The sequence below is a fragment of the Emydura macquarii genome, unplaced genomic scaffold, assembly GCF_026122565.2.
Source record: "Emydura macquarii macquarii isolate MOO-44397 ecotype Brisbane River unplaced genomic scaffold, CSIRO-AGI_Emac_v2 contig_2205, whole genome shotgun sequence".
Classification (NCBI taxonomy): Eukaryota; Metazoa; Chordata; order Testudines; family Chelidae; genus Emydura; species Emydura macquarii.
Window position 1 is genome coordinate 30,098,402 of NW_027132342.1, and position 16,293 is coordinate 30,114,694.

Consider the following 16,293-nt stretch of genomic DNA (forward strand, 5'->3'; position numbering starts at 1 on the left):
TAAACAACCTGTGGTGGCTCACTGTTGTCAGCTATTTCTGATACTGTGTGTTCTATAATCGTTTCCAATGTGCTGTATTTTTGGAATAAGAGTAAGGGACTGCTGCTTCCCCAGGGGGCATAATGAAAACAAAAGGCTTTTTAATATTACAGTAGCATTAAAAATGTGCTAGATACTGTGCAGACCTATAAGGAACACTGGCCTAGAAAAACTAAGGTGATGTTTGGCACATGCCTTGTTATTCTACTTACATATCAACCATTGCCCCTTTTCCCAAACATCATAAGTTCTCTGTTCAAAAACATATATGCTATTTCCACATCTTCCTGACACAATGCGCCCGCTCTCTTTACATAAGTCCCTATAGGCGCCTGTCCGAAGAGTCCTCGGAGGCCAAGGGAGACCTGAAACCTTCCTTCACGCATGATGTCCAGGGGGCAGGGAAGAGCCTCTGGAGGTACAAGGTATCAGACAGCAGGAAATTTCACGTCCATTATCGGGCATTTGTTCTCATGTCACTTAGTCCTAGGTCAAAAGTGCTTAGTCAAAGGTGCTACTGGGAGTTTGTGCAATGTCTCCTATGGGAGACATATGTCTCTTGCTGCTGTCCATCCTTAGCTCTGCATCTCATAAAACTAAACCAGTAATCAAAATTTTTAAATATACAGCAAATTGAAATATATTATATATGTACATTATATAAACTATGCAGTTAAATATGTACAGGTGACAGCACTCACCCTTTACTAAAAAGTACAAGTCAAGCTGGAACAAATTCTCCTTAGAACAAATCTTAATTTATATTTCTTTGTGTTTAATCTTTAGAAAGTGTATAGCAATGCTAAGGAAAACAAAGTTAAACGTTTGTGTTTCTTTGACATAAGAACAGATGGGAGTAATTATTAGGTTTAGAAAGTCTAGGTCTACTTAGTCGCAACATTAGCATATAATCTGAAATAAAGAATTTTGCACTGCAACAGAAGATATTTTGTTTCAAAGAAATACACTTTAAAAAAAGACAGTAACACTAACTTTTTGGAAGAAAATAAATCTGTGTTACAGGATATAAAAATTATGAAAAAATGCTCACTAGTGAACCATACTCTGTTGAGACCACCACTCAGGTTACAAGGTGAAAGACCTACTGCACTGTAAATTATCCTTAGGAACAGGTTTTGAATGTAGCCATTCCTTTTTCTATCAGCTGAAAGACAGCCCCAATTTGCTTTTCACCAATACATTACAGAAACTTAATAAAACTAATCAAATCCTTGGAGTTTACAATTTGTGGATCAGAAGAAAGAGGGAGGCAAGGACTATCTTTCTTTTTTAACATTTGATTCAGTTTCCAAATTCAATCTCAAAACAAATTTTAACCCAATCACTCTACACTTAAACAATTGTAAAATATCCTTATTTATCAGAATAGACTGACTCAGATGTGGGCAAGGCATAAGAATCAGAAATACCAAAAGCTAATAAAGAGCTTTAGGCAACAGCTCAAGTTAAAGATAGCGAATGAATCAGGGAAACGTCAAAGACACTCAAGTATCCCTCTGCAAAGGTGGTGGTATGCATTCCAAGATTGCGTCACAATATTTGAATCTGAAATATTAAGTGATGCAATGGGATTATGTATATTAGCCTTTCACCTCTGTATACTTACAAGTGCAGACACTTTAAAAAGCAAGACACTGCCACAAGGCAGAACAGTTTTTTGAAAGCACCTGTGATAATGGTATGGAATCTATGGTCATCCTGCAAATAAACCTGCAAAAGTAGCTTCTTTCACCTCCAAGTTTTAGTTCAAGAAGTTTTTTTTTAAATCACATAAAGACCCTTAACTCTGAGATGCAATTTTCATGATATCATTGGTTCCTCTAACTGGTGAGTTTTTTTTAATAGAAAAAAGGCAGATTTCAACATAAGCAGGTGAGTAAATATGCTTTTCCCTATTCAAAAATTGTTTTCAATCAAAGGAACCATTACTACCTAAAAAACAGAAGAAAGATGGAATTTCATGGCTATCATTGCAAGAAAGAATCTACAAGAGCCAAAAGAATGCCACATTTTAAAGGAATGACACTGTAGGTCCAAATAATATTTTGGATACAAGTGAAAATTACTGCACTGCACCTAAAGCTAGGGTGGGAAGAGGAGGATGGGGAGGAGGAGAGATCATTGTCTGGCTTACTGCGGGGAAATAGTGTACCTCTTTAAGGGCACAGGCAAGGATGTTGCTGCAGACACAGAGCCGATCAGCATGAGGATGCTGACTAGTCCTTTCCCCCAACCTCCACCCTCACCCCAGGTGACCAGAAGATGGGGGAGAGTACATAGGTATAAGCTGGGTGGAGGAAGCCCTCTTTCATCTGGATCAAGCAAAGTAGTACCCACCCTTGAAAGTGGTGAAATACCAGGTTTGGTCAGGATCTGCTGCGGATACTGCTTTAGGCACTCCTGTCTCTGGGGCTGGGAAGGAATTTCCCCCTCACTGCCAGATTGACCAAGGCAGAGCAGGGTTTTTTTCACATTCCCCACAAGAAGTTCCAGGGGGGCTTAGTTGGGGCAAACAAAGAGGGAGTTAGTCTATGACGTTGCAACTCATTTTGTAAGCATGGGGTGTATGTCCAGTGCAGGTACTCCTTAGGGGAAAGGATAGTGATAAGTAGTTTGGTATAGGATTTAAAGGAGATGTTTGTTAAAGGAATGAAAATAGGGAGGGTTTGGATTCCTGTAACTGGCAAAGCATGGAGTTGACACTGCTCCCCCATTACAGCCCCACCTTAACCCTCATTTGAAGGAAGGGGAGATAGTAAGGTCCCAGCAGCAGGTTGGCTGGGAACCGGGATGGAAAAGGTTGGGGGACTGATGGAAGCGCCCTCCAGTAGATAGTGAAACGATCATGGAGTTACCTGCACTGCAGTTATCTGCCAGGTACTCCCAGACAGTTAATAATAAACTTGTGGCCTAATTAAACCACATCCAGTATGTCCTGTCCTTCTGCTATAGCCAAACAATGTTCGAGGATCTCCTCCCAAGTCCCTTGTGAACATTTGTTCAGATCACAAAACTACCATAAAATTCATCCTGAATGGCAGTCCTTGCTCAAGAGGCAACCTGAACTGGAATAATAGATGTAACATACAAAGACAGAAGACACCTGGTTAGAGCTGTATGAAAGAAGCTTGCAGAGCCACATATCTACATTTTATAATGAATAAGTAGATAAATATGTAGTAATACTTAACATTTATATAGGACTTACCCTAAAGAATGTTAAAGCACTTTACAGACATTAATTAATTGTGCCTGTCCACTACCTTTATTCATGGAATTAATCCACACTCTCCCCCACCGCAAAAAAAAACAAACAAACAAACAAACAAACAAACAAAAAAAACCCACAACCCTAATTTTGACCTACCTTTTGTTTGATAGTCTTTTCCACCCATGTGCTACCAGGATGCAGAATCCCATGCTAGGGACATACAACACTCGTTCTGCTACTACAAACCCAACAGGAAAAAAGAGGTTTGATGCAGGAATGAATGGCAACACTATTAAACAGAGTGCCTAGAAAAGAAAAGCAAACATGAACTAGTAATCCAAACTAGATGGTTACAAATTGTGCCTGCCACCTAAAGAAATAGAAAAATTAAATTAAACCACCCTTACAAAAAGTAGGAAACTAGGTATACTTAAATCTCAAGTGCAATTTCTACTGTACACTAAGAATGGATCTTTTTCAGCTAGGAGGTAATTTTTAGTCTATAAAGAGAAAGAACCCATTTTTCCTTAGTATCTTATGAAGCCTCCCAATTTACTTATTTGGTGGTCTATAAGTTGAAAGTGGGGGAAAAAGATCCATCTGCTAACATTACTTTAAAATAGCGATTCTTATACTGCATTAAAAACAATAGGAAATAAGACAAAAAAACCACAAAACCAAGACCAATTTTATACCATCATTTTTAAGAATTCACTACTGATTTCAGTGAGGAATTCTGCATACAAAAACAGTGACAGGAGATGGTCCTAAGTTCTAAATCACCACATTTCATTAATACGAAAGTCAGAATTTTCAGTGTTATGGCTCCCAGAACTACTTTTTTGCCCCATATCCATGTGTAGTACTTGTACTGTTAAACCTGTGCATCAGAACCCTAACTGAATTTCCTGATTTGCCAGACGCTTCCCTTGAACTTATTTGCCAATGATTTAAACTAACACTTAATGTTATCTTTCTTATACATTACACAAGCCTCTGAATTTGATAATGTAACAGCTCTATCAAAGAAGTTCTAAAATACGATTCTGGCTTAATGTAGGCCTTTGAATCCATCCTAGAGCTTTTGTCATACTTAAAGGAAGAGAATGAAACTCTTCTAATGACACTTTGAAAGTACCATTAAACTTGATGTAGGCCAGTTATGTTTGCTTCATATTCATAAACGTGGCTATCCATATGAATTCTTAGTATCAATTGTAAGTATGTGAAATAATTATTGTGAACTTTTCTTGTCCATTTAAAAATATTTCTCTCAACTCTTACCCATGTTGTCCAGTTCAAAACTAACGGTACAAAATGTATGTGTTGGTTTTAAAAATATTTTAAATCAAGTAGATTTAAGAAGACATTTGAAATTCAAATAAAAATACAAGTTTTGGAAACTAATTTAATTTAAAGGCATTTTAATCAATTTACACCTTTTATAATTACACATGGAGTGAACTTGCATGCCAAATATCTCTATAAAGTCAAAATAGTGCATGTTCATTCCATTAAAATGGTTTGTTATAGAAATTATGATCAGTTGTGTTTGTATTTGCTATAGCTCACAACTATATAGTGGACCTGAAAACAGAAACTGCCAAAGTCATCATTTAGAGTATGGAAGATTTCAGATAAGTCTGGTCATAGTCCTGAGCCATCCTAGGGCTATTTTGGCACTGAGTTTTTGTTGTCAAATTTTCCCATCACATAATGGTAACTCTAAGGCCATGTCTATACTGACGGCGGCAAATTCGCTGCCGCCAGATCGATCTTTCTGGATCGATTGAGCGGTCAGTGTAGACCCACTCAATCGATCAGGAAGTCGACACTGGTAAACCACCCACTCAAGTAGCGTAGTCCTCTGTCGATGGGAACAGGCACAGCACAGTATAGACAGCGTGCAGAAGGGAAGCAGAGCAGTCGATGTGAGTTAAGCAAGCTACTCTGTGTAGTTTGTGTAACTCCCATCGACTACCGCCAAATCTCCAGGTAAGTGTAGACCAAGTCTAAGAACACAAAGTGTAGACTGTCTGTTGGTATTTTTGCCATTGCATCATTCAGCCCCTCCCAGAGAAGTAATAGCATAAAACGCCTCAACCAAGCTAGACTGCCACTCCCTGCATTGCTAATACTGGTGGAGCTACTTTGCAGTAATTTAACAAAAAGCTCAATGTAGACAAGGCCTAAATTAAATTTATGTTGATTACACTGTTAGGAACTAAATCCATGAAATGATTTCATAAGACCACTGAAAAAAATTGATTTAACTAAATTTGCTTACATTTCTCATTTTTCATGGGGCTTTTTGGATGCATAAATCTCTCAAGTGAAGCCAACTGACTGGAAATCTTCATGCATCTACCTTATGTGACAGTTTAGTAAATTTACAAGCCCATGGTGAAAAAGAAAGAGGTATTTTATAAACCTGACCAAATATAAATACTGTATCTCAAATACTCTGACATTTGCATTATGAAGTATTAACAAACATCACTTCATATAGGAATTAAGTTATGCTGTGATACATATATTTTAACTCTCATATTGCAACAGATGTATCTAACAAATAGCCATGTAATTTGCATTTCCCTTCCACACTATAAAATAAACTTTGCCATACGTATGGCCACATAACCAGTAGAAGCTAGAAATGAGTCGTTTTATTGCAATAACCTAGATCTGAACTTTAAAAAACTATTTTGCTATAAAAATTATACTGCTTAATGTTAAGCCTAACTGACTTTTCATCATTTTTGTAAACTATTGAAAACTTTTCAGAAGTATACAATACATTTAAAGAGTTTAGTAAAAGATACAGTGTTATAGATACACTTTTCTTTGCAAGTCTACTACATCACAATTCTAGTCTCCTTTTCCAATAAATTCGCTAGAAATGTGAACTAGCTCTCCAAGGATGTGATGGTAGGAAAGAATAGAGTTATTGCTACTTATTGGGAATTCAGAGAACAAAGCGGGCAATTTCCTTTAAAAAACAAACAAACAAAAAAAAAAAGTGTACACTCTTTTTGGAAGAAAAAAACCCTACATAGTTTAGGTACCAATTCATAGTCACGAGCAATGTGAAGTTGGGAACCATTGCTTTAGTGGTGTTGGACAGCGGTGAACTGTCACTGATCCCCTGTATAACAGTGACTTTTGATAATGGTCCAGGATGGAATATTGGAGTAATATTTTGTTTAATATAAAGGATCAGGGCAAAAATGATGCCCAGAACTAACAAGGTTAGAAATTACAAGGACAGCACTAAGAAGCAGAACAGGGTAAGAATACAAGGTGGTGATGCAATCACTGATGGTCTTATTGATACTACTAAGAGCTATTTAAATGCTATAACTCTTCACCAACTGTGTTCAATAGCAATATAAGTTAAACTGTGTTTCTTAAATATTTGGGATCTGCTTAAGGATATTTTTCATATTAAGTAAATAAAAACTTGTGTAACCAACTTTACTTCGTATTTTCTACAGTACACCAATTAAATCTGTTTAAGGCAGCTGGAATTGGATGTATATACTGCTGAACCTTCTATAACTGCTGTCAGGCACTTCAGAAAGAAGGATCCTGAACAACAGTGTCCTACCTGAAGACAACAGCTTGAGTTACTAGTTAAAGGTCAAAAGGAAATTTGGCACAGGAAAACCCAAAATGACTTGAAAGTGCTAAGCTTTATTACAGAGATCATAACACCCAGTCGTATGTACTGACATGGGGAATGGAGACTTCCAAGAACATTTTACAGTACATTGTGATAAAAATTATCATATGAACTTTCAGGCTGCTTACGCTAAGCAAAAACATTAGCTTTCTTTTAAGATGTAGTTCTATTCTGAAAAGGGTCTATAAAATGGCATTCTGGGATTCCACATTTAATATGGCACATATAAAAAGATATTAACTGTGCTCATTTTACAGTTTGCTCCCCAACTGCAGACTTGCAAGCTCCACCTGTGATCCAAGTATTGAGGTAGATTCTTTTCTTCTCATGCATCATCTGTAGACCAAAATATGCCCTCAGTGACTCCAGTGACCTCTCATTGCCTGCAGTGGGCTTGCTCAAGTGTAACTCATTGAGTGTTAGTAAATAATTCTTGCTGGATTTTCAAAGGTGCCTAAAGGAAATAAGCACCCAAATTTCAGTGGGATCTGGGCACCTAATTTCTTGAGGTTCCTCTGTTGGTGATGCACAAGAAGAAAAAAATCTAGCTTGCTCTCGCAACTGCTGTAGTTCTGAAGTGTTAACAGGAGTAAAAAGCAGTAAACTTATTTTTGTCATTGAAGCAACTAGGTGTCATATTCACAGGGACTTATTTTAGAGCAGAACTGCACTTGAAAATCATCAATCTAATACAAGTTATTGGGATGAAGAAAGAATTGTTGCTTAACTATACGTTTCCTGTTTTTCCAGTCCATATCAAGTACATAGAGAAAGTAGATTAAAATCAGATACAGTCAATTAAAATCTGTTAGTAGATACCACAGTGATGGAAACATGGAAACCCTTAAGATGACTATATCAGCACAAGCTTGTTAGAACATAAAATGCTGCCTTAACTACTGCTCTTAGGTTACTGAGAGATGTAATTAAATTAAAGGTGAGAAAAGTTCTCTCAAAAAACTAGGAGGGAAAAGCTGACCTAATTCAATGAAAGTTGGCACAGCTATTTACTTACTACTACAACGTACTCATTTTAGAAAATGTAATGCTAACTCAAATTAAAATATCTGGCATCAGAATATCTTGAATTACAGATGATAAATATTTCGGTTTAATTATGAGATCAAAACAGATAGGGAAGGCAATAGAAACCCAGATAAAATTGAACCAGAGTTAATAGGGCTTTTTGGCAGTTTAATACCAGAAGCATCTTCTGCCTTGATGCAGTCAACAGTACTATCTGCAATTAAGTACCAATAGTACTATCTGCAATTAGGTCCGATGGCTTAGCTACTTATTCTACATTGAAGTATACCCAATTAGAAAGTGTCTTTGGGATCGTATTCTAACTTTCTATCTTGTGGATGGTAGATTAGCAAGCACTATATAAACAACATGCATTGTAAAAATGAAGAGGTAAAAAATTAGTTAAGAATAAAGGGGTATATAAACGTCACAAAACCAAATTTTCCTCATAAGCAACAGATACAGCCCCACTGATGGACAACAAAGAGACAGTCTATACTTAAGTTTTACTAGCACTTTGCTGATACGGTTACGCTGGTAAAATATCAAGTGATGGTAAAGCTATACAGGTATAAGGTGCTATATAGCTTATTTTGCATTGCTGAATAAGAATGAGCTATATTGGTATAAATACTTTCATACCAGTATAACTATGCCTACACTGGTGTGTGAGTGAAAGAGGGTGTTTGCCATTTTAACTATGCTGGCTAAGGTAAAACAAAATGGTTACGCTTGGAAATCATTGAGTCTTTGTTTCAAAATGAGCCAGTTAGTGAAAAGAATTTCAGTTTTGATGGATTACCTAAAGGGAAAAAAATATTTCTAATTCACAAGTAAGATATCTAGACAGCAGCTGTCTTATACTTTTATTAGGTAGCATTTATAGTTTATCAAGTTTATTTAGATAAGTACTTTCTCATGCATTTGCTCTACCAGGTGAATGAAATCTCTTTTCACCTACAGTATTAGCTGTGATCCAGATGCATATTATACTGTAGGTTTTTATATATCAGTATGAAGTAGATCTGTACTACACTGCAAATTGGTCTCATTGGACAAAGACTGGATTTGCCTATTTTACTTAATGACTTGTGCGATTTTTCTTAATAGGGTAAACATCTGGGTATGCAACTATTGTGGTCAAGGTTTGAAAATGCAATATTCTAGAAGACATATAAATCGATGTTTCTTCATGCTAGCTAGACCACTACATCCTGCCTACAAGGAGTTCATTATACTAGTATCCCTGAAGATAGCAGATCAAAAGCAGTTTTCCGATCTACAATGTTGTTTACATGTTACAGTACTTGAGAGATAATTGTATCTAATATATAATAATGCATCCCCATTTTCTGGTAAACTGGCTCCAGGCACTTTGACACAGATATCTGGCATGAAATCTAACAGCTAAAAAGGATTTAAAAAACATGTGTATGCAGCTGTGTTATAAGAAGAGACTTGCAGTGAACATTCTATTATAAAAAGATGTTTCAATTAGTGAAGCAGACATTTTAAACACTAGAAATAAAAAAGCCTCATTAAAATAAGCTGGCACTATTTAGCTGACTATTTGTGGTGAAAATCCTGTTAATCCTTTTCTCTTTGAACTTGATTCTTTTCCCTGGATCTATGGAGTCTCAATTTTCAAGATTCCTTACCAGAGAAAGCCCTTTTACTTCTTAAAAATGGTGAAGTTGATGCAAGGAAGAGCTAAGGGAATCTCAGGAGTTTTCCACTAATTTCAGCATAGGCCACTTTATGTAATCAAAAGGACTAAAATCATGCATCATTCCTACCATCAATACAGTCTTGGAGGAATCTCCAGGGTATCGGAGACTGAAGACAATCAAAGATCCCAAAAAGCAAAAAAATGTAATGGTGGCAATATTTCTTATATCTAGCAAAGACTCCACAAGTGGAATAGTTCCCATTGTCCAATCACAGCATAGCTCTGAGGGATTTAGAAGAAGCCAAGCATTTACAGGGAGGAGGTAGTTGAAAGTCAGCTGCCTTGCAGGAGATGGACTTACAGCAGCTGGATTATCAAACCTAAATAAGAAGAGAAAAAAAATGACTTTTTAGTTTTAAAAAGTTACAGCTTAGACACTGCACTGCGATGTAAGTCATTCTGCACCATACCACTGCCAGATGCTGGACCTAAAACATCACTCATGTTGGGGAATCCTGCAGCAGGATAAAGAAGGCATAGGAACTTCCACACCACCTCATCTTTGCTGCATTTATAATGTGCATGGCTAGGGAAAGGGGAATTGATTGGGGGTTCCATAAGCACTTGCCATATTTGCCCCTTAGGATCACTGGCAGATGGCACAACTTAGAGTAGGCTGAGGCTGCTCTAAGTTTCTTCAGAGGGCTGGGCTGCTATACAACTGGTTTAGCACTGAGGGAGTACAAAGGCAACTTTTAAAACGCTTGTTGTGAGCTAGGCTGACCAGTTCTTGGCCACAATCAAGGATTCAAGCCTAATTTCCCAGGAGAATGTTAGTATACTGCATTTATAGATCACTTCCAAGAATGACACAAAATTCCAGATTTATGAATAGTAAGAGCAATGAAATTAATAGTAAAGGGTATATGGTACAATGTGTCTTCCATGGTCTGGCCACAATAGAGAAGTAATATCCTGAAGGATAGATACATGAGTGACAAGTACCCTAGGTTTCACTAAGCAGCGTCGCCATTCCTTATTTTCCTCCATTATTTTGTTTTGACTGCAGATGTACATATAGTTTTGAACTATACTGCTATATAAACTGAAATGTTAGTACATAGACTAACATGTTCCCAGGAGAAAAACTCAAGTTTGCAGACTAAAATAAAGGCAAATTAGCACGAAATCAAAACTGCAGGCTAATATGTTTGAAGCAGTGATAGCTGTCTGTGTTGTAGCCTAGATTTATAAATATGTACTAAGACAATATTATAAATCTAGACTAAAACATAACGATCTAGCACTGCTTCAAATGTGTTAGCTTACATCCTAATGGGGCTTTTCAGTCACGTTATGCTAACGCACCCTTTTTGTCCACCAAGACAGGATGTTACCATCATGCTTAACTTTGAACATGTGAGTAGTCCCACTGAGATTGAAGTTAAACATGGGGGCTAAGCAATTGGAGGATCAGGGTTTGAAATAGAAAGATACAACCTGAACAGTGAAAATTAGATTTTAAATGTTTTAGCTTTAATAATTTAATTTATTCAGATTACTTCATTTTAAGATTTCTCAAATCATAGCTTCAGTTACCATATTCTTTTAAAAAACACATGACTAAAAATAGTTTCTCATCTAAATATGAAATAATTTATCTTTCTCCAACTATTTTAGAGGATACAGGAGGCTTAATACATTCCAAGTATTGATGCTTGATAATCAGAAATGCATCTGGAGTGTTATTAGAACTGAAGGACTGCAGTTTTACTTATTGTAAACACTAAATTATTCATGTGTGAGGTTTATTATACACACATTGCTGATAAGACAGATAGATAAGATAGATAGATACGATAGATAAAAATTGAAAAGCTTCATTAGTGAAGGCTTTCACCTCCTGCCTACCAGTCTGAATAGGCTAGTGACCAAAAGTTCTTACCATTCAATAAGTGCTCAGTATTGCACTGTACTGGTACGGTATTACACTGGTGCTTAACTGCAGTTATTCCTGTAACATACTAGGTTGATTTATCACAGATAAATGTAATACTGTATGGGAGTTCCAAGATAATATTAAAGTAAGTTAAAACTAAGCACTATCTAAAGAATTTTGTAGCCATTTTTAAATGCAACTTAAAGAGGTCAGTTTGATTTATCACTATCTTTTAAAATAATAAAACAAACTTTCTTATTCATTTGTTTTTGTTACCTGGTAAACACTGGAAGTTGAGACTGAATGACCTGAACTCTGACTACAACAAGAAACAGCGTACTGAACATCAGAACAATAAGCTTTAGCAGTGTTTGGAGCATGCAGTAAGGAATACTGCCTTTTCCTCGAAGAATCTGCATAGCCGTATCCAACAGCATAGGCAAAGTATACTAGAAAACAGAACATGATTTATGTTATCAGACAATGCACTCTTGTTTAATCACCATTCACTATATTTTACCAATATGAACTTTATTCTAGTGGGACTGTCAGTGTCTACTGAAGTTAAGGTTGCCTAGCTGTGTCTAGTAACCAACAACTTCTTAAAGCTTTAATATTTTGAACAAAAGCATCCAAGTGTTTTTCACATGGTTTACCTCTGCCCAAAGATTAACTTTTGTTTGTTTGTTTTAAATAAACAAGAGCAAAATATTCCATTTGTTTTTGTATACAAGAATGGTGTGGGGGGGAACACTTCCCCCATTATGAAAAAATTCTTGCAAACTTTTTTGAACAGCTCTAAAGTCAAAACAACTTGAAATCTGACACAAGTAGTCTTCATAGAGGCTAAATTTAACTAGGCCTCACTGAGGCTGACTTAACTAACTGTACTGAAGATACATGGAATGAACAGGACATTGCACAGATGTCTAGTCAGTTTCATGTTATAGAGTTAAAAACACACTACTTTTTTTTTCAAGACACAAAGCTTTATAATTCTAGAAGAATTTTTTTTTAAGAGAAAACAAAAAAAAGGCAATCAATCCCAAAAGTAAAAAAATGCCAACATTAAGGTATGATGTGCAACCTTAAATCTGTATCCCATACATAGGCACGAAGACAGTCATATTACATGATCACACCATTCTCAAACACAATCTTTTATGACAACTGTAGATACATTAACATCTTTTTCTGTTTGTTTACATTAACACTATTTTCATTGTCATAATGGTCCCATACATTTTGACAAACTTCTTAAATAAGGAGTTCTCTTCTCTCGATGGAATTTATTTGATTAATTTTACCAGCAGCTACGCACTATATATTTTCTTTTCAAATAGCAGCCAGGTGCAATTCAAGGTGTAATTCAAGGGTTTGGGCAATTAGCTATAGAACTTAGAAATGAATTCAGATAGTGAAAAATTGTTGGTATATGTGAGCTAATACACTGTTGCATAAATAGATGAAAAGTAAAATCTGTTTACTGTACATTTTTCATATAATTCTAATGAACTTAGGTATAGATCAGTATACTCCAAGATGATTCATCAAGATATAAGATTATAGAAAACCTCCCAGTATATTCTATTTTACTATTTTAAAAATAATATGCATTATACCTAGACTATAGTAATGCATATGCACAAGTGGACAGAATTAAGGCTGTGTGAACATTCCCTTACTTTGACCGCTTAAATCACATACAAATAAGACTAAGAACATTAAGATTTTTGTATTAGGTTTCAATAAAGACTTGACTATATGACTGTGAAAAAGTATACTGTGTCTTTTAGGGACAGTCCTGGACAGCCTGGTATATACTTAAGACGACCCTGCCCCGAGGGGGTAAGCTATTTAAAGAGGAAGCTGAGTAGGAGAGAGGGCAGTAGAAGCCAGGCAGGATACAGCGGATGCTGGTTTCTCTGTCAAGCTCAAGGAGACCAGTCTAACCAGACTCAGAATCTTTGTTTTGTGGCCTTTCAGACAGGGAACTAGCTCTGAACCCAGGGCCCTGAAGAGAGGACCTTATGAACTGTGTATTGTAATTGCTTTTGTCCTCAAACCTTCTTAAAAGAGGACATGATATTTTGTTAGGGTGTTGGCTTCTCCTGGCCCTGGGCTGTTGAAGTAAATCTATTGCTGCCCCAGCTGGGCAAAATTAAAGTGGAGCACATCTGCAGTGCCACACTGGGCTCCAAGGGGGCATATGAGGATGGCCCATGACTTTGCAATAATAAAATAATGAAAATACAGTAGATTCTGCTTCTTAGCAACCCCCTGGTTGCCAGCAAAAATTTGCAACATTTGGCTGTTTCCAATAAGTGGAAGGCAGGTTTGTGGGGCTCCGGACAAGTAAGGAAGCACTGGGAGGTACCTTCAATGGCTGCAGCCCTGCAAATCTGACTGGGCCAGGGCAGCAGGGGGGGGGGGCTGTGGCCTGGATGCTGGCACTTTCCACAAGGAGGGGAGACAGGACTGCAGTGGGAAGAGGTATTGAGCCACTCTGTGAACCCCCAGTGCCCTTTAAAAGCCCTGGCATCCGGGCTGCAGCCCCACGCTCCCTGCTCCTGCCTTGCCCACAGCCTCCTCACCTAGTTCACAGACCCAGGACTCCACCAGGGGCTCTTGTGTTGGGCAGAGACACAGGTGCTCCGACCCCATGCTTCTTGTGTGATCCTTGCGGGCAGGCAAGTTTGCAGGGCTGCAGCCAGGGAAGGAAGTTTTGGGACGTGCCTTCTCTGGCTGCGTAATTAAATATTTTAAAACTATACAAAGTATACTACTGAAAGATAGGTTACAAAAAAACCCAAAAAACTATTTTGGGTTGCTAGGAATGCCACCCTCTCTTGACAACAGAAAGGTTAATATTAAATTATAGACAAGTCAAATTTTAACTATCAAAGGTCAAAATGAAACCTCACATTTTAAAATATATTTTATTTTGAAACTGACTTCAGAGCCTTTGCAGAATGATGAGTTTCACAAAAATCTAAATGCTAATTGACTCAAATGTGACTACTCCAGAACACTGGCAGTTCATTAATGAGATGTAAAAAGTCTCCCTAGAAAGCACCTTTTCTAATTTCACATAAAGGACTTAAAAGGAAAATTAATTTTTATGTGCCCCACACTTTAACATTATATACATACTTCTAGCCTTTGAAACCATCAGTCTGTACTCAAATTAAAGAGATATCAAATTTTAATTTATTTCCATTTTTGCTAATATCTTTGCATAGAAAAGAACCTGATACAATGAGGGAGTACATATGAATACTTTTTCAAGATCACAAAACTAGTTTGCCTCAGTAAACAAAAACACTCAATACACATGTACGTGATGGTTATTTAAAACTGCGTTATAAAAAAACTGCAGAGAGATCTGCTTGACAAAGGAAATAGTTACAATGGAAATTTTTACAACCATTTCTTACCCCTTGAGCTATAAATACTTCGTAGACACAGCATATCCCCACCACTGTTATTCCTTGTTCTTTGCACAATGTTGCAACGGCTACTAGAAACACTGTCACTGCAATTGGAGTCCACACTGCAACATAAAAGGACAGACATTATAACACACCCTATTTTACAGCACGGCCATCTGAACAACATAATTTGACTCATTAGTTATCTACATTTTTCACTTGCCAGTATTTCAACAAGATCACTACTAGGTTGCAGTTTGTTTTTGCCTCATTTTACAATGTGTGCTATATAACTTTATGAGTTTGTCAGTCACCACTTCGAAGTTGAAATATGCGGTAAAGAAGTGTGAAGACTTATATAAATATTCTAAATGACAAGGAAGTATTTTTTCCTAGCTTTTCTACAATTTCTTTTCCTATCTATCTCCAGTGGTTTTCAACCTGTGGTCTGCAGACTATGTAAGATTTCCAAAAGGATCTACACCTCTATTTGAAATTTTTTAGTAGTCTGCAAATTAAAAAAGGTTGAAAACCACTGCTCTAAGTAGTACTTTCATAAATTTTTGAGTATTGCAGCAGTTAGAACAAGGGACTATTCTTAATTTCTTAAATTTTACCTCCAAATCTGCCACTGACTTCGGAGAGTCTATTAGCTCCTCTATAAAAATGAATGTAATAGTAACCTTTTTATTAGAGAGTTGTATGGTTTATTTAATGATTGTAAAGCAGTCAGAGGTTCTCAGATGAAAGGCACTTTATAGTTCAAGTATTATTTATATTACCATCAAGGCACCATCAGGCTGAATTAATGACGACTTACTTTAAGACTAACTGGTTAACCACAATATTTATGTTTTACTAGCTGAAACCAATATAGTAAAAATCAGAAAAGTTATGCATATATGATGTTAGGTATTTACCTATGGTATTGTCTGGCCCTTTAGATTTGGTGTAAGACAAAAAAGCAGCTAGAAAAAAGATAGATGATAAAAGCTCTGCTCTGCCCACCACTCCAGTTACCTGATGGCAGAAAAAAAGAGAATTCTGTTCAGAAGTTAACAGCGTAAGTCTTGAAAATTGCTCATATTACAGAAAAGAGAAGCTAGTGATAGAACTAAACAAGAAAAAAAAATAGGGCCTGAATCTTCCTCGGGTACATAAGTGCAACTCCCTGTTGATTTCACTCAGAACTGCATCCATTTATCTGAAATCAGGTTGGGGCTTAACTACTTCCATCGATTTCTGGTAATAACATACGCAGTCCTCAACTGCCCT

General features: G+C 36.8%; 1 protein-coding gene across 1 annotated transcript in view; it reads right to left on the bottom strand.

Annotated features, from left to right (window-relative positions):
- The window catches only part of TMTC3 (transmembrane O-mannosyltransferase targeting cadherins 3), a 46,857-nt gene that overhangs the window by 11,308 nt on the left and 19,256 nt on the right, over positions 1 to 16,293 (bottom strand). Inside the window, exons 5-9 of the mRNA XM_067559844.1 lie at positions 15,939 to 16,038; positions 15,025 to 15,140; positions 11,864 to 12,036; positions 9,776 to 10,028; positions 3,428 to 3,576 (exon numbers count right to left, since the gene is read on the bottom strand). Of these exons, the coding sequence (XP_067415945.1) occupies positions 3,428 to 3,576; positions 9,776 to 10,028; positions 11,864 to 12,036; positions 15,025 to 15,140; positions 15,939 to 16,038 (791 nt within the window). The remainder of the gene's footprint in view (positions 1 to 3,427; positions 3,577 to 9,775; positions 10,029 to 11,863; positions 12,037 to 15,024; positions 15,141 to 15,938; positions 16,039 to 16,293) is intronic.